The sequence below is a fragment of the Tachyglossus aculeatus genome, chromosome 2 (assembly GCF_015852505.1).
Source record: "Tachyglossus aculeatus isolate mTacAcu1 chromosome 2, mTacAcu1.pri, whole genome shotgun sequence".
In the NCBI taxonomy this organism is placed as follows: domain Eukaryota; kingdom Metazoa; phylum Chordata; class Mammalia; order Monotremata; family Tachyglossidae; genus Tachyglossus; species Tachyglossus aculeatus.
This window is the reverse complement of record NC_052067.1, coordinates 41,574,150-41,591,743: the sequence shown is the minus strand read 5'-3', so window position 1 is coordinate 41,591,743 and position 17,594 is coordinate 41,574,150. Positions and strand designations below refer to the sequence as shown.

General features: G+C 48.9%; 1 protein-coding gene across 4 annotated transcripts in view; it reads left to right on the top strand.

The window, feature by feature from the left end:
- UBP1 (upstream binding protein 1) overlaps positions 1 to 17,594 on the top strand; it is a 65,454-nt gene that overhangs the window by 21,010 nt on the left and 26,850 nt on the right. For all 4 annotated transcript variants that reach the window (XM_038760326.1, XM_038760308.1, XM_038760318.1 and 1 more), the window contains exon 2: positions 5,166 to 5,317. In XM_038760326.1, coding sequence (XP_038616254.1) covers positions 5,166 to 5,317 — 152 coding nt within the window. The remainder of the gene's footprint in view (positions 1 to 5,165; positions 5,318 to 17,594) is intronic.

The following is a 17,594-nucleotide window of genomic DNA, read 5'->3' as shown; positions in this document are numbered from 1 at the left end:
AACGATTTTGTACAGTCGTCTCCGCCACGAGATTGTAAGCTGTCTGTGGGCAGGGGATGTGTGGTTTTGCTTCTGCTGAAACCTCCCAAGAGATTAGACCAGTGTCTGACTTTTTAGGTGCAGGATAAATAGTGTTATCCTTGTACTCAGAATGCATGCTTCGGGGCTGGAGGCAATCACTCACTCTCAGCCTTCCAGTCAGCGTCCTCTCCTCCCGGGCCTTACCTACTTCTGAGACTGAAGAACGCTTCTATTTATTGCTATTGCTCTGTTTAACCACGTGTTTCACCATGCAGTGTCAGAATTACTGCCCCTTTACGTTCAACCCAAATACCTCCCGCTTGCAACTTATTGCAACTTACAGAAAGCCCATTTCTGTCATCAGAGGCAGTGGGACGTGCTCTAACGGTAAACTCCGGGTCCAAAAACCACCGTTGAACCTTAAATCTTAGCACAGCAGTCAATCGATTCACAACATTAGCAAGTCATCACTGGTAGTTATTGTGTACTTAGTGTGTGCCGAGCAGTGTGCTAGGCACTTGGGAGAGTCCACAACGAGCTTACGGTTGAGGACCGTCTTGTAGCATCTCTGGTTCTGAAGAACGGCTCTCAGGATGTAAACTTTGGGTGAATGTTTTTCTTCATTCAGTGCCCGTCTACAGGGCCATTTGTTTCTTGGTCCCTTGAATGAGGCCGTTACCCGATTTTACTTCCACGGTTTATGGTTGGTGTTAAGCACTTTTACTATATGTCGAGCACTGCACTAGATAAGGTAACGAGGTCCCACAAGGGTCTCCCGATTTAAGTAGGAGGGAGGATGGGCATGGAATCCCCGTCTTGCCGAGGGGGGGAAACTAAGGCCCAGAGAAGTGAAGCGACTTGCCCGAGGTCATACAGCAGTAAGTAGCAGAGCCAGGATTAGAACCCAGGTCCTCCAAGGCCCAGGCTCTTTCCACTAGGCCATGCTGCTTTCCTATGCTCGATAGAATAATGATGGTATTTGTTAAGCTCTTACTATGTGCCACGCACTGTTCTAAGCGCTGGGGTAGATAAAGGTCATTAGTTTGTCCCACGTGGGCCTCACAGTCTTAAACCCCGTTTTTACAGGTGAGGTAACTGAGGCACAGAGAAGTGACTTGCAAAGTCACACAGCTGACAGGTGGTGGGGCCGGGATTCGAACCCACGACCTCCGACTCCCAAGCCCGGGCTCTTTCCACTAAGCCACGATATAAGCCTCATCCAAAGCTTCCCATCCGTCCATCGTTCCTGCATGCTCCGGCTCCCACTTTGAAACCCCACAGTCACACTTGCTCTTTTAAATGCCTCAGGGCTGAATGTGTGCTGCGCGTCCAACGAGTACGCTCACGGGCGAGCCCCCTCACCGGTCTACCGTGTTGAGAATGGGCGCTTCTTACCCCAGTCCCAGCGATGCATAGAGCTGACCGAAGGAAGTGTGGTCTTGGGAAGGCGTAATCTCAGAATTCCAGCCCTTTCCTGTTGTCCACCAAAATTCATTTGGGAAGCGTAGTTCTGGAAAGCCATAATCTCAGCGTTCCAGCTCCTTCCTTGGTCCACCCCTCAGGAGGAAGCCTCCCCCAGCCTAGACCGAACACAAAGCAGCACGGTCTCATCGGGAACCGTGCTTCGCACATAGTAAGCGCTTAACCGATGCCATCATCCCTATTATTATGATGATTATTATCATCGGCCCCCCCGGAGAGCTCAAAACAATGCAGAATCTGCCACGTCAAAATGAGCAACTTGTAGATATACATTTTTTCTTTTTTAATGGTATTTCTTAAGCGCTTACTATGTCCCGGGCACTATAGTAAGCACTTGGGCAGATACGGGCTAATCAGGTTGGACACAATCCCTGTCCCACAAGGGGCTTGCAGTCTTTATCCCCGTTTTATTATTATTATCAAGTGCTGTCGAGCTGTTTCCGATTCATAGCGACTCTGTGGATCTATTTTCCCCCGAATGTCCCCATTTTACGGATGAGATAACTGGAGGCACAGAGGAAGGGAAGTGACTTACCTAAGGCCACTCAGCAGACAGGTGATGGAGCTGGAATTAGAACCTGGGTCTTTCTGACTCAGAGATGCACTCTAAATAATAATGCCATGGCACAGGTCCTCACTCAGGTTTTGGCTGGAATAAACACAGTGAGCGGTCTTTTGACAGTGGAAAGCGTGTATGGGCCCCCTTTACCGTGGTATTAGTATTATTTTGGTACTTAAGTGCTTACTATGTGCCTAGCACCATTCTAAGTGCTGGGTTAGACACAAGTTAATCAGGTTGGATAAAGTCCCTGTCCCACACAGGCTCACAGTCATAGTAGGAGGGAGCAGGTTTTATATTTTACAGATGAGGGAACTGATGCCCAAAGAAGTGACTTGTCCAAGGTCACACGCTAGACACGTGGCAGAGCTGGGATTAGAACCAGTCAATCAGTGGTATTTACTGAGCGCTTACTGCATGGAGCATTCACTCATTCGGTGGTATTTATTGAGCGCTTATTGTGTGCAGAGCAGTGTACTGAGCGCTTGGGAAGTACAAGGGCGGGGGGAGCAGCGTGGCTCAGTGGAAAGAGCACGGGCTTTGGAGTCAGAGGTCATGGGTCCAAATCCCGGCTCCGCCATTTGTCAGCTGTGTGACTTAGGCCAAGTCACTTAACTTCTCTGGGCCTCAGTTCCCTCATCTGTCAAATGGGGATTAAGACTGTGAGCCCCATGTGGGACAACCTGATCACCTTGTAAACTCCCCAGTGCTTAGAACAGTGCTTTGCACTTAGTAAGCGCTTAATAAATGCCATTATTATTATTATTATAGCCGGCAACAAAGAGAGACGGTCCCGACCCAACGGCGGGCTCACGGTCTAGAAAGGGGAGACAGACAACCAAACGAAACATGTCGATAGGTGTCAAAATCATGTAGACAGGTGTCGTACTAAGGGCTCGGGACAGTACAGTGTAGCAGAGTTGGTAGAAAGTCTGTTGTTCTCTCCTAAGCGCTTAGTCCAGTGCTCTGCAGGGTGGCTTAATGGACAGAGCTCGGGCCTGAGAGCAGGATCTGGGTTCTCATCCCGACTCCGCCACTTGTCTGCTCTGTGTGATCTTCGGAAAGTCACCTCACGTCTCCGTGTCTCGATTACTGGGTCTGAGAAATGGGGATTAAGACTTTGAAGCCGTCTGTGGGACAGGGGCTTGGCTCTACCCGATTAGCCCATATCCACCCCAGCGTTTAGAACAGTGCCCGGCACATAGTGAGTACCTAACAAATACCGTTAAAAAAAGGAAGTACTCAATAATAAAACTGATTGATTCGATTGACTTTTCTTGCCACCCCAATCTCCAATGTGGATTTAACGCTGCCCACCCTGGGCCCCCCCCCCCCCCCAAAGTTGAACCATGCCGTACCCCCCAGAAATAGTGCCATGGGCCCATGGTGAGCCACGCAGCCGCGTTGAATCGCTGGCACGTGCGCCTTTTGAAAATCAGTGACGTCTGTTTGGACAGAGCCAAACTCCTCCACATTCATTCGGTCATATTTATTGAGCACTTACTGTGTGCAGAGCCCTGTACTAAGCGCTTGGGAAGTATCAGTCGGCAACATCTAGAGATGGCCTCCAACCCCACGACGGGCTCACAGTCTAGAAGGGGGAGACAGACAGCAAAACAAAGCACGCAGACAGGTGTCAAAAGCGTCAGAACAAATAGAATTAAAGCTATATGCACATCAGTAACAAATAGAATAGTAAATATGTACAAGTAAATAAATAGAGTAATAAATGTGCAGAAATATATGTAAGTGCTGTGGGGAGAAGGAGGAGGAGAGGAGAAAGGGGGCTCAGTCTGGGAAGGCCTTCTGGAGGAGGTGAGCTCTCATCCATTCTAGACTGTGAGCCCACTGTCTAGACTGTGAGCCATTGTTGGGTAGGGACCGTCTCTATATGTTGCCAACTTGTACTTCCCAAGCGCTTAATACAGTGCTCTGCACATAGGGCTCAATAAATATGATTGATTGATTGATTCACAGTTGGATTTCATTGCTATTCCAAGGAGCAGCAGTGCCACAGACAAGGCAGGAGAATGATTAGAGAAACCCTGGGTGCCCTCAGGCAGCTCCATTTCTTCTACTTTGATTATGGAGTAATAGAGCTTGGATTAATCAGTTTGCGCACCCTGTGTGGACGTGACTACCGGTTTCAGTACATACTCCGCCCCCGCCGCCCCCTCTGACTTCCCTGAAAGCTCTATCCCCAGTGGGTCCCCCCCCCCCCTTTTTTTTTTTTAACGGAATATAACTTGTAAATTATGCTTTCCTGTCTGGTAGCAGTGAAACAGATCTTTCACAGTCTTTGGTATTTTTTATATAACTCTGTGTCCTGTAATCCTGCAGAGAAGCAGCGTGACATAATGGAAAGAGCTCAGGCCTGGGGCAGAGGAGCCAGGTTCCAGTCCCAGCTCCGCTTCTCACCTGCTGTGCGACGTGGGGCAAGTCACTTGACTTCTCTGGGCCTTATCTATAAAATGGGGACTCAATCCCCCATCTCCCTCCCCCATAGACTGTGAGCCCTTTCTGGGCCAGGGGTTGCGTCCAGCCTGATAATACTGCATCCGTCCCGGTGTTTAGTGCATTATTGGCACAGAGTAGGCATTTTATATCATATAATGGCATGTATTAAGCTCTCACCATGTGCAAAGCACTATTCTAAGCGCTGGGGAGGTTACAAGGTGATCAGGTTGTCCCATGCAGGGCTCACAGTCTTAATCCCCATTTTACAGGTGAGGGAACTGAGGCCCAGAGAAGTTAAGTGACTTGCCCAAAGTCACACAGCTGACAACTGGCGGAGCCGGAATTTGAAGCCATGACCTCCGACTCCAAAGCCCGGGCTCTTTCCACTGAGCCACGCCGCAATACCACACATTATCGATTATCCCTCAGTTCATTCATTGATTTATTTCAGTACATGTGTAGCTTAAACTTTTACAGACACCAAAGTTAAAATAGCAAGTTATCTTTTGACTTTCTTAGGGCTTTGACCCGATCAGAGTAGAATGACTATTTAAAAAAATTATCTTCCACCATCCTTTTTTTTTTTAATTAGTAAAGCCTCATCCAAACCAGAATGAAAGCCTTTTTTTCTTCGTTTGTTTTTCAGTGACGTCTTGGCATTGCCCATCTTCAAACAGGAAGATTCCAGCCTTCCTTCAGACAACGAAACGAAGCATCCACCATTTCAGTACGTCATGTGCGCTGCGACTTCTCCAGCCGTCAAATTGCACGATGAAACTCTCACTTACTTGAACCAAGGTCAGTCCGGCCGTTGCCTTTCGGCATGCCTCTCCTCACCAGTCAGAATGTGTCGTACGCTTCTAAGCGCTCAGCACAGTGTTCTGCACGGAGCGCTCCACAAATACCATTGATGATGATGAAGTGTTTTTGGCATTCCAGGTCAGGGCTGATTATCCAGTCACGATTCCTTCTCCTTTCGAGGTCGGTCTTCGGAGATTACCCTCTGCCCAGAATGGGCATTTGGGAAGCAACTTGAACTCTTTGAGACAAATTTGGGGATTGTTTATTCCGTGCATTGCAGTCAAAATTGTCTGCACACTCAGGTGGTGTGAACTGAAGTTAGCGGTCCCCCTCTGGCCTCCGGGAAACCTATAACTAAACCACCCAAAACGGATGGCTGCCTTAGTCTTTCTTTAAATCTGTCAGTCGTTCCATTAGTATTTATTGAGTGCCTACTGTGTGCGGGGAGCCCTGTACTGTGCTCTTGGGAAAGAACACTACAACAGTTGGTAGGTATGTTCCCTTTCTACTAGGAGCTAACAATCTAAAAGCCGGGGACAGACGGTAAAAGAAATTACGGCTAAGTATAGGAGTGCTGTGGGGCTGAGGGTGAGGTGGTTATCAAGTGCCTAAAGAGCACAGATCCAAGTGCAGAAGGGTGAGGGAGTAGGGAAAATGAGGGCTTACGGAGGGCCTCTGGGAGGAGATGGGCTTGTAATGGGTCTCTGAAAGTCGGGGAGGGTGATCGCCTGTCAGCCGTGAATGGGGAGGGAGTTTCAGGCTGGAGGCAGAATGCAGGTGAGAGATCGGTGGCCAGATTGAGGTACAGTGACATTAGAGGAGCCAAGTAAACATGCTGGGTTGGAGTAGGAAATCAGAGAGGGCAAGGAATGTCACTGTTACTTATTGTATTGTACTTTCCCAAGCGCTTAATACAGTGCTCCGCATACAATATGTGCTCATCTAATACAGTTGAATGAATGAATGTGGGGGCAAGGTGTTTGAGTACTTTAAAGTCCACCGGAAGGTAGTTCTGTTGGATGTGAAAGTGGATGGGCAACTACCTGAGGTTCTTGTGGAGTAGGGAAACTTGGCCTGAATGGTTTTGTCAGAGAATGACCCAGGGAGCAGAATGAAATGCGGACTGGAGTGGGGAGACATCACAGCTTCCCTTCTCTTCCCAGTCCAGCGTCTTATCACGCTGCTCTGAGGACTTTGTTCTTTGTGTCTGAATACAAACTCTCAGGGTTTCATTCAAGCCTGTTTTCTCGGTTCAATGGTTTTCTCCCCTGAAATTCCTTCAGATTCTTGAGGCCAGTTAAGTCCCCCTATCACCTGCTGTTCTCCAGTAATCTTTCCTCATATGATTTGTTTTCTATCTGCAATAATTCCTATATATAATTCTATCTGCTAGAAATAGCTGTAATTCTATTTGTTCTATAGCTATCGTTCTGTCTGTTCATAGCTGTAACTCTATTTGTTCTGACGATTTTGACACCTGTCTACATGTTTGTTTTGTTGTCTGTCTCCCCCTTCTAGACCATGAGCCCGTTATTGGGCTCTATATGTTGCCGACTTGTACTTCCCAGGCGCTTAGTACAGTGCTCTGCACACAATAAGCGCTCAATGAATATGAATGAATGAATGAATGAATGAATCTGGGACACTCACCTCCTGAGTGTCTGGCGCTGTATACAATTTTAAATGAAATTTATTTGGAAGAAAGAATTATTGATGATATTTGTTAAGTGCTCGCTACGGGCCAGGCACTGGGGTAGTAACAAGATAATTAGGTTGGCCATAGTTCTCTTTCCCACGTAAGGCTCACAATTTTAACCCTTGTTTAATAGGTGAGATAACTGAAGCCCAGAGAAGTGAAGTAACTTGCCCAAGGTTGTACAGCAGACGAGCGGCAGAGCCACGATTAGAACCCAGGTCCTCTGAGTCCCAAGCCTGTGCTCTAACCACTAGGCCATGCTGATTATTACTAATAATAATAGTGATAACTAGTGGTATTTGTTAAGTGCTTACTTTGTGCCAGGCTCTGTACTAAGCTCTGGAGTGGATACAAACAAATCGAGGTGGACACAGTCCCTGTCCCACATGGGGCTCAGTCTCAACCCCCATTTTACAGGTGAGGTAACTGAGGCACAGAGAAGTATAGCGCCTTTCCCTAGGTCACGTAGCAGGTAAGTGGAGGAGCTGGGATTTGAACCCGGGTCCTCTGACTCCCAGTCTCTGGCTCAATCCAGTACTCCATATTTACTATGTGCCAAGCACTGGGGTAAACACAAATGAATCAGGTTGGGCACAGTCCCTGTCCCATGGGGCTCACACTCTAAATCCCCATTTTATAGATGAAGTCACCGAGGCCCAGAGAAGTGAACTGACTTGCCCAAGGTCACCCAGCTGGGATTAGAACCCAGGTCCTTCTAACACCCGGGCCCGTGCATCGTCTACTAAGCCATGCTGCTTCTCTGAAACCTCCCCTAGCACTCAGTACGGTGCTTGACACATAGTAAGTGACTAGCAGATACCATCGTAATAATGGTGACTTTCCCGTAGCTCAGCTGGGGGACCAGTGTAGGTCGAGGCCGGGAGCTGTGCCTCTGGAGCCTCTCTCTGTTCCAGACTCTTTGGTCGGGGTGTGAAAGATCAAAGTTGACCAGTAGCGTGCCCTCTCAACCCTGCCATGAGCAAGGGCATACAGCAGGAGCCAGAGAGAAATCGAGGAAAAACTCAAAACAGATAAGATTAGCCAGCTAGCAACTGGCTGGCAGTCGTAATTTTGTTTGAACTAATTTGTTGGAACTCTGTCCATCATCCCGGTTTTCTCCTCCTCCTCCCCCCTCTCGCTCCAGAGAACAGACATGTTTGTTTTATGCTTAGTTTCATGGAAAGCGGCACCGAAACAAAGTTTGGGAAACAGCTAGCTAAATTTAACCGTAGAGCGTTGCAGAAATGTGCCAGTAACTTCACCGGGGGAAGTAGGCACTCACAAACGTCTCCTTATTAGCTTGCCAGAATGAAACACTTTTGAAGTTTGGGATCCTTCCTCGTGGTTCTGCCCGATTTTTGGAATAAGAGGCAGCTATTTTAGCTTTCTGGATTGGAGAATTGAGAGAATGAGCTTGAAGGTCTTAATCCCAGTGGACACGATTCCAAGGTGTTTGAGGAATTGGGAACTCTGCATTCCTTAGTGGCATTTTTCAAACGACTTAATGAGCATGTGAGTCATGATTTATATGGCAAATCCTGGGGACCGGAGGCAATGAAAGAAAGCACTTTGGCGAGGCAGGGGAGAGGGAAGAATTTGGGGGTGGCTCGGAGGGGGATTTTGACACCTGTCTAAGTGTTTTGTTGTCTGTGTCCCCCTTCTAGACTGTGAGCCCACTGTTGGGTAGGGATCGTCTCTATATGTTGCCAACTTGTACTTCCCAAGCGCTTAGTACAGTGCTCTGCACACAGTAAGCGCTCAGTAAATACGATTGAATGAATGAACGAACGAATGCTGCTGCTGCTTTCGCCACTTCTTTCCTTCCCACCCACCAGGAGGAAGAAAGACCGGCAAGTATTCAGCTAAAAGCGCAGTACATTAAATTCCAAGCACTGGGCTGATCTAGCAGCTCCCAAATACCCATCGAAAATTTAGGGTTGGCCATAAAGCCTGAAGCCTTTAATCCCCAGAGAAGCAGTTTTGCCTAGTGGATAGAGCACAGGCCTGGGATTCAGAAGGACCTGGGTTCTAATCCTGGCTCCGCCACTTTTCTGCTGGCAAGTCACTTCACTTCTCTGTGCCTCACTTACCTCATCTGTCAAGTGGGGATTAAGACCGTGAGCCCCCTTGTGGGGCAGTGACTATGTCCAACCCGATTAGCTCGTATCTACCTCAGCGCTTAGAACAGTGCTTGACATATACTAAGCACTTAAATGCCATTATAATAATCATATAACAATAATGCCCAGTAGAAATGGAGCGGCCAAACGTGTAAACCTTGCCTGAAAATTGCTTTGTCCCAAAGGAAGCTGGGTGAGAGCCGGACCGGAGTCCCAAGGGACTTAGCCGTCCTAGCTAGCGTCGGGGCCGCCTCCGGCTGCCGTTGTCAGGACCCCGTTGTCAGATCTTTAGAGGGCCCCATTCTCAGGCCCTTCACAAGGCCCTGTCCTCAGGAGCCCCAGAACCCTGTTCTCGGGGCCCCATTCTCAGCCCCTCCACAGGGCCCTGTCCTCAGGCTCCCCAGAACCCTGTTGTCAGGCCCTCCACAGATCCCTGTCCTCAGGACCCCCAAAACCCCATTCTCAGGGCCCCGTTCTCAGACTCCCACGGAGCTCCGTTCCTGGGACCCCGTAGGGCTCCGTTCTTAGGGTCCCATTCTCAGGCCCTCTCATTCATTCAATCAATCAATCAATCAATCGTATTTATTGAGCGCTTACTGTGTGCAGAGCACTGTACTAAGCGCTTGGGAAGTACAAGTTGGCAACATATAGAGATGGTCCCTACCCAACAGCGGGCTCACAGTCTAGAAGGGGGAGACAGACAACAAAACATATCAGCAAAATAAAATAAATAGAATAGTAAGTGCTTAACAAATACCATACAAAAACAGACTTTCTCTCCGCCTCCTTCAGGAGAAATGTGGTTCTGTGGCATGAGACGGTGAAGGTCAGAAATCCATGGTATAATTTCAAAGCAAACGCAGGCTATAGGCTCGGATCATTTTCCTAGCAGTGATTTGTCAAGGTCACACATCTGGGGCTGCATCAGAACTTGTGAGAACAAAACTTTCTGCTTGTGTCTGCTTCTTTCCACCAGTATCCTTGGGAAACCAATGAAGATCTATAGGGTAGATATCATCTGGAAGCTTGACTACTAGAACGGTCTCATTAGTTAACAAGTTCCATTTCACTATCTGATGGTCATCACTACATGAATATAATTCTTCAGCTGTAGTCCATCCTACGCAGCTTACCAATTCCTGAAGCTATGGTTCTTTTAGAAGTGATATCTTCAATCTCATTGTTTCTCCAACTCCCGGTTTCAATCGTCCTTAATAAATTGTCGTTAGGTTGCCTTTCCTCTTGGAGCCGGGCAGGTTTTCTGGGCGGCGGCAGCGGCGGCGGGGTTCGGCTCTCCCCGGCGGGGCTCCATCCCGGAGAGCCGCCCAAGCTCACCGAGCTCTCAGGACCCCCCCGCAGGATCCCCTTCTCAGAGCCCCGTTCTCAGGCCTTCACAGGGCCCCCTTCTCAGGCCTTCCACAGACCCCCGTCCTCAGGACCCCTAGAACCCCATTCTCAGGCCCCCGGAACCCCATTTTCCTGCCTCCTCAGTGCCCTGTTCTCAGGACCCCCAGTACACCATTCTCAGGGCCCCGTCGTCAGCCCTTCTTATGGCCCCATTCTCGAGACCCTGTTCTTAGGGTCCCGTTCTTAGGCTCCCACGGAGCTCCATTCTCAGAGTCCCGTTCTCAGGCCCCTACAGAGCCCCCTTCTCAAGGGCCCATTCTCAGGTCTCTGCTCTCATTCCTCTCCCCCACAAGTGGATCTCCCAGCCTCATGCTCAGATTCTGTAGCCACCCAACTGGGACCCTTGCCTCCTGTTCAGAGGAGTGTTTGCCAATGGGGTCACCTCCTTCCTGCCACCCGGCCCCCCTTGCCGGAGTCTACACTGACCTTTCCGGGCTCCCAGAGGAACGGGGGAACTATGTGCTCTGTCCCGTGCTCTGTGCGCATTTAGCGCTCACTGAGCAAGATGTATGGATGGATCGATTGTCCATCCAAGAGTCTGCCAGGCCCAGAGAGGCCCGGGGCTGTAGAACGGTGCTCCTAGGTCCTTGGTCTCCGGTCCCTCTGGGGGCCCGCTGCTGACCACTGGTCTGAGGCCAGATGACCACAGTGTATTTGATCCAGGCCCCTGGCTCCAACAGTGAAGAAAAACTGGAGTCCCCCCGTGGTCCCAATCTTGTAGAAACTGGAGCTTTTAATGAAGTAAGGGCAGGGATCATCTTCTGACTCTGTTGTCGTCTGACTGTACAGTGCTCCCTGCACACAGTAAAACGCTTGGGGACTTGGGGGAGTGCTTTCGTTCTGAATGAATCATGGTGTCATTCTGTTCAGAACTGGAAATAAAAACCAGTTTGAAAATAGGCTCTCTGATGGGAGTTCAGCATTTTTGCTTCCTATTGAATAGTTTACTTTTAATGCAAGGGAACACTTGGCTGTAGGTCTAACCGGTAAGAATGTAATGGCAACATTACCTTATGGTTCCGGTGTACCATTTGCTGATCGCTCTTTCCCGATTCCATATCCAATCACACATATGCGCCTCTAACGCCAGCCCGCTATTTGTGCTTCGCATCTCTCTCACCATCAACCACTTGGTTTGTGCCCTCCCTTTTGTTTGAAACTTCCTCCCCCTTGACACCTGACAGACTGTTATTCTCCACATCTTCAAAGCCCTACCGAATCACACCTCCTCCAGGAAGCCTTCCCTAACGAATCTCTCATCTCCCCATTCTGTTGGCCCTCCCTCCTGCATCGCCCAACGCACCTGTGTCCGCAACTCCGGACGCACTCATCCCGCCTCCTCCCTGACAGCACTTATTTTATATCTGGTGGCTCCCCCTGCCTATAATTTATTTTAGACTGTAAGCTCCTTGCTGGCAGGAAATGTGTCTTTTCCAACTCCATTGTATTGTACTCTCCCGTGTGCTTAGTTCAGTGTTCTGCACCCAGTTAGCGCTTAATAAAAATCACACATTATGGGGAGGTTGGGTTATGGCAACCACTGGCGACTGACTTTTATCGATGCAAATTCCGGTTTGATTTTGACCACGAAAAGCAGACTGCTCTACACCCTTGTCACCTAAATAAGGTAAAGTTACAAAAACATAAACCCCTTCAGTGAGGCCAAGGCTGGGAAGTGTAGCCGGACCATGTCGTGACTTGTCCGTTTGGGCAAATTTGTGGTCAGGTGGCACCCAGAATAGTTTCATGTGGTGTATAGAAAGTTCCCTAATATTTTGCCCTATAACATCTAAATCTTGCCACCGAAGGTGGCAGAAATGATGGTGTACTTCTCTTGAAAGCATTGTAATAATAATTGTGGTATTCGTTTAGTGCTTACTATGTGCCAGGCACTGTACTAAGCGCTGACTTGGATACAAGCAAATTGGGTTGGATACAGCCCCTGGCTCACATAGGGCTCTCAGTCTTAATTCCTATTTTACAGATGAGGTAACTGAGTCGAAGTGAAGTGGTTCGCCCAGGGCCACGCAGCAAGCAAGTGGCACAGCCGGGATTAGAACTCATGACCTCCTGACTCCCAAGCCTGTGCTCTGTCCACTACGCCATGCTGCATTCTGTGGCTCACTTGAGCCCCACGATTATCCTTTGGTGTTTCCCCATCTGGGAACATCTTATTTTTCCACTTGGGCACCTCCTCATCTCGGGTAAATTTCATCCTGTGGTTTTCCTTTGTTGGTGTGTTTTTTTGTTTGTTTTTTTTTTAAATCACTCACGTCTCAGATATGCCCCAGCCACCTTAAGTTAGGGTCCTGTCCTCCAAGGTTTCGGTCGCGTTCTCACACTTCGTCCGTCTTCCGATTTCCTTGAAAATTTGGCGGGCGTGCTCTCCATCTCAACATCCATGTCCCCGTGAACGTTGCTCAGCCTTAGGTTGAGAATGGGTGTTTCCTTTCCCTCCACCAGCATGGCAAGCTCCCTCCCGGGAAGATGTTGCAAACTTGTACTTCCCAAGCGCTTAGTACAGTGCTCTGCGCACAGTAAGCGCTCAATAAATACGATTGATGATGCTGATGATAATGTTTGGAGGGAAGTTTGGGTCGCTCAAGAAAGAGAGAGAAAGAGTGTGTGTGTGTGTGTGTGTGTGAATAAATTCCCTCCTCCCCCTTCCCATCCCCCCCCAACCTTACCTCCTTCCCCTCCCCACAGCACCTGTATATATGTATATATGTTTGTTCGTATTTATTACTCTATTTTATTTGTACATATTTATTCTATTGATTTTATTTTGTTAATATGTCTTGTTTGGTTGTCTGTCTCCCCCTTCTAGACTGTGAGCCCGCTGTTGGGTAGGGACCGTCTCTATATGTTGCCAACTTGTACTTCCCAAGCGCTTAGTACAGTGCTCTGCACACAGTAAGCGCTCATTAAATACGAATGAATGAATGAATGGGTGGAGTCCTCTTCTGTCCCATGCTGCTGCTGTGACCATGCTTCTGAACACTTTTTTTTTTAAATAGCATTTGTTAAGCGCTTACTCTGTGCAAAGCACTGATCTAAGCGCTGGGGGGATACAATGGGGTCAAGTTGTCCCACGTGGGGCTCACAGTCTTAATCCTCATTTTACAGATGAGGTAACTGAGGCTCAGAGAAGTTAAGTGACTTAACCAAGGTCACACAGCAGAAATGTGGCAGAGCCGGGATTCGAACCCATGACCTCTGACTCCAAAGCCCGGGCTCTTTCCACTGAGCCACGCTGCGACCCCCGCCCTCCGTGTAGCAGCGGGTTCCCAGGCACCTCTGAATTGCAGGATCCCGCCTGGATTTGCTCGTATCCACCCTAGCGCTCAGTACAGTACCTGGCACATAGTAAGCACTTAACAAGTACCATGATTATTATTATTATGGTTATTATTATTCAGGAGATGGGGGAGACATTTCTTTTTGGCCACCAGGCTACCCGCTCCAGTTTGTCACTGTCACATATTGGATATTTGCGAAGCATCACAACCTTCTGGGTGGAGAGCGGGCTCGGGAGTCAGAGGGACCCGGATCCCAACGCCGGCTCTGCCGCGCGACCTCGGACAAGTCACTCGATTCTCTGTTCCTCGGTTCCCTCATCTGGAAAATGGGGGTGAAGACTGTGAGCCCCATGGGGGACTGGGACTGTGTCCAATCTGGTTAGCCTGGGTCTACCCCAGGGCTCAGTAGAGCATCTGGAACATAGTAGGCACTTAACAGATCATCATCAAAAAGCCCAAATTGTAGGAAGGCCAGCTGACGGTGAAGAGCTCCGGCTCCCTCCTCGCCCCCATTCCCGGAGTTTCGGGGAGGTGGCAGACTGACTCCTCCTCCCGCTCTTGTTTCCACCATCCTGGTGGAGGAATCAAAGCAAACACAATTCCCCAGTTGGGGCGGGATGGGAAAGAAGACCGGTTACAAGCCCATCCATCAGCGGAATTGACCGAGCCCTTACCATGTGCAGAGCACTGGCCCGATCGCTCGGAAAAGCGCAGTGCGGGAGAGTTGGTAGATGTGATCCCTGCCCTTGAGGAGCTTCCAGGCTCCCCCTGATAAGCGAGAGTCATTGAGATTTTCACATCTACAAATTGAACCCTTTATTGACTATTTTCCCATGTTGGCGGTATTATAGAAAGATTAAAGTAAAATTCCATTAAATAACCATTTTGGTGCAGCGTAAAAGTAAAATCATTTACATAACTGACGTATTAACGGACAGTTAAAGTTCTTGCCGATTTGCGTGCCTCTTCATGAAATATACGCAAAATGTGTCAAGGAGGAGTATGAGAGTGGTCATGCATTCATCAGGACTGTGTATATTTAGAATTATCACTGGGAAAAATAGATCTGTCTGGAATGAGGCAAAATGATGCTTTCACCGGAGGGGAACCCACTTCTAAAAGGCACTACAGTATATTTGCGTATTAACATTCCAGGGTTTTTAGAAATGGAAATTCCTCTCAAGAATTCAGGATCACAACCAGGAGAAGCCAACTGAGCAAAACTCTTACATCCTATCAGAGCCAATTCAGGAATTGCTAAATTTAAGCTGCCTTTTGATTATGTGCATAACCCTTGAGGGGTCACGTTTCACCGGTTATTTTTCTTGTCTACGAGGTCTCTAAGATAAACACTGCTTATTTCCTGTCTTCACAAGCCCTGGCTTAGGCTCGTCTAACATTCTTCTCCACAAATATTTACTAGAAAGAAGTAAAACCACGGTGTCCTGTGACAAATCCTCACATGCCATTTCACTGAACACTTTTAAGACTTGTCGAATCCGCCCATATTCCGCATTTTTCGTGTAGAAATGTGCTTGGGATTAAAAAGAAAAAGCCTCCTCCTCCCAAACTCAGTTATCGTTCAACTCGGTAACAGTAATAATTATGACGTTTAAGCCCTTACCGTGTGCCACACACCATCCTGAACGTTGGGTTAGATTCAAGATGATCGGGTCAGGCACAGTACCTCATGGGGCTCCCAATCTGAGCAGGGAGGCCAGGCATTTCATTCCCATGTTACAGATGAGGGAACTGAGACCCGAAGTTAAAGTGACTTGCCCAAGGTGTCACGGCAGGCGGGTGGCAGACGGGGATCGGAACCCAGGACTTCTGACTCCCAGGCACATATTCTTTCCACCGAGTCATACTGCTTCATCTGTAATATGATTTCAAAACCCAGTACCGGTCAGAGATTAGATCAGGAGAAAAAAATTACCCCATGACCATAGAATAAGCACTCTTGACAGGTGAACCGAATATGCCCAATTTTCAACCAGCACTCCACCCCCTAGCACAGATTCAGGTACGTTAGAGGACCGTAATCATTAAGTGGTATTCATTGAGCGCTTACGGTGTGCAGACCGCTTGGGAGAGTACAGTAAAACACATTCCCTGCCCACAGCGATGTCTTTGGGGGTTTCCCCGCTGCTACCCTGAGGGTCCCGAGAGGCAGATACGGGCCAGATTCAGGACCCCCCTCTCTTCCCGGGAGCCTGGATTGATTCCAGGCTGTACTCAGGGCCCATCTTCCCCAAGGCCATCGGACCAGAGGGAGGGACAGACAACACCCCACCTCCTTCAGAGCCAACCTAGGCAGAGCCATGGCACAGGGCACAGCGAGCTCAGTCTACGCTGGTTTTTACTCCCTTGGCCAGCACTGTCGGGTGGCCCGGGGCACCCTCTCCGGGGCACCGTTTGGTTAGGGTTGGAGACTGTAAACTAGACAACAAGCTCCACTCTAGACTGTAAGCTCATTGTGGGCAAGGAATGCATCTGGCCGCTCCGTCCTCCTGCACTCTTTACTTTCTCCTTCCTTCCTCCTTTCCCACCTCCTTCCCTCCTCCTTCCCCATCTCCTTCCCTCCTCCTTTCCCATCTCCTTCCCCATCTCCTTCCCTCCTTCCCCATCTCCTTCCTTTCTCCTTTCCCATCTCCTTCCCTTCTCCTTTCCCATTTCCTACCCTCCTCCTTTCCCATCTCCTTCCCTTCTCCTTTCCCATTTCCTTCCCTCCTCCTTTCCTTTCTCCTTCCTTCCTCCTTTCCCATCTCCTTCCCTCCTCCTTTCCCATTTCCTTCCTTCCTCCTTTCCTTTCTCCTTTCCCATCTCCTTTCCCATTTCCTTCCCTCCTCCTTTCCCATTCCCTTCCCTCCTCCTTTCCTTTCTCCTTCCCTCCTCCTTTCCTTTCTCCTTCCCTCCTCCTTTCCCATCTCCTTCCCTCCTCCTTTCCCATCTCCTTCCCTCCTCCTTTCCCATCTCCTTCCCTCCTCCTTTCCCATCTCCTTCCCTCCTCCTTTCCCATCTCCTTCCCTCCTCCTTTCCCATCTCCTTCCCTCCTTTCCCATCTCCTTCCCTCCTTTCAAGAGCACGGGCTTTGGAGTCAGAGGTCATGGGTTCAAATACCGGCTCCGCCAATTGTCAGCTGTGTGACTTTGGGCAAGTCACTTAACTTCTCTGTGCCTCAGTTACCTCATCTGTAAAATGGGGATTAAAGACTGTGAGCCCCCCGTGGGACAACCTGATCACCTTGTAACCTCCCCAGCGCTTAGAACAGTGCTTTGCACATAGTAAGCGCTTAATAAATGCCATTATTATTATTATTATCTGTTTATTTGTTCTGTCGTACTCTCCCAAGCGCTTAGTACAGTGCTCCGCGCATAGTAAGCTCTCAATAAATGCGATGGACCGAATAGAGAACAAGGCTGGGGATTGAGAAACTTGACAGCGTTCTGCGCCAGTGCAGCCGAGGTGCAGATATCGTATGACATGCCCCGCACATGCGGGGACTTGGTGCCAAACTCAGATTAGAAACAGGTGATTGCAGCAGGACAGTCATCTCAGAATGCACTTGCCCTTTACCGAAAGGACCGGGGAACTTCGTGGAACGTGACTAAGTCGACCTCCGGGAACTGAAGTCAGAGCCACAGCCCCACGGATATTCTCGGGGCGCAAAAATATCCTCAGAATGTCGGTTTTAATGTTTTTTAAAAAATTGTTCTTCCATATTTAAATGGAGTAAGATTATTTTGGGTTTT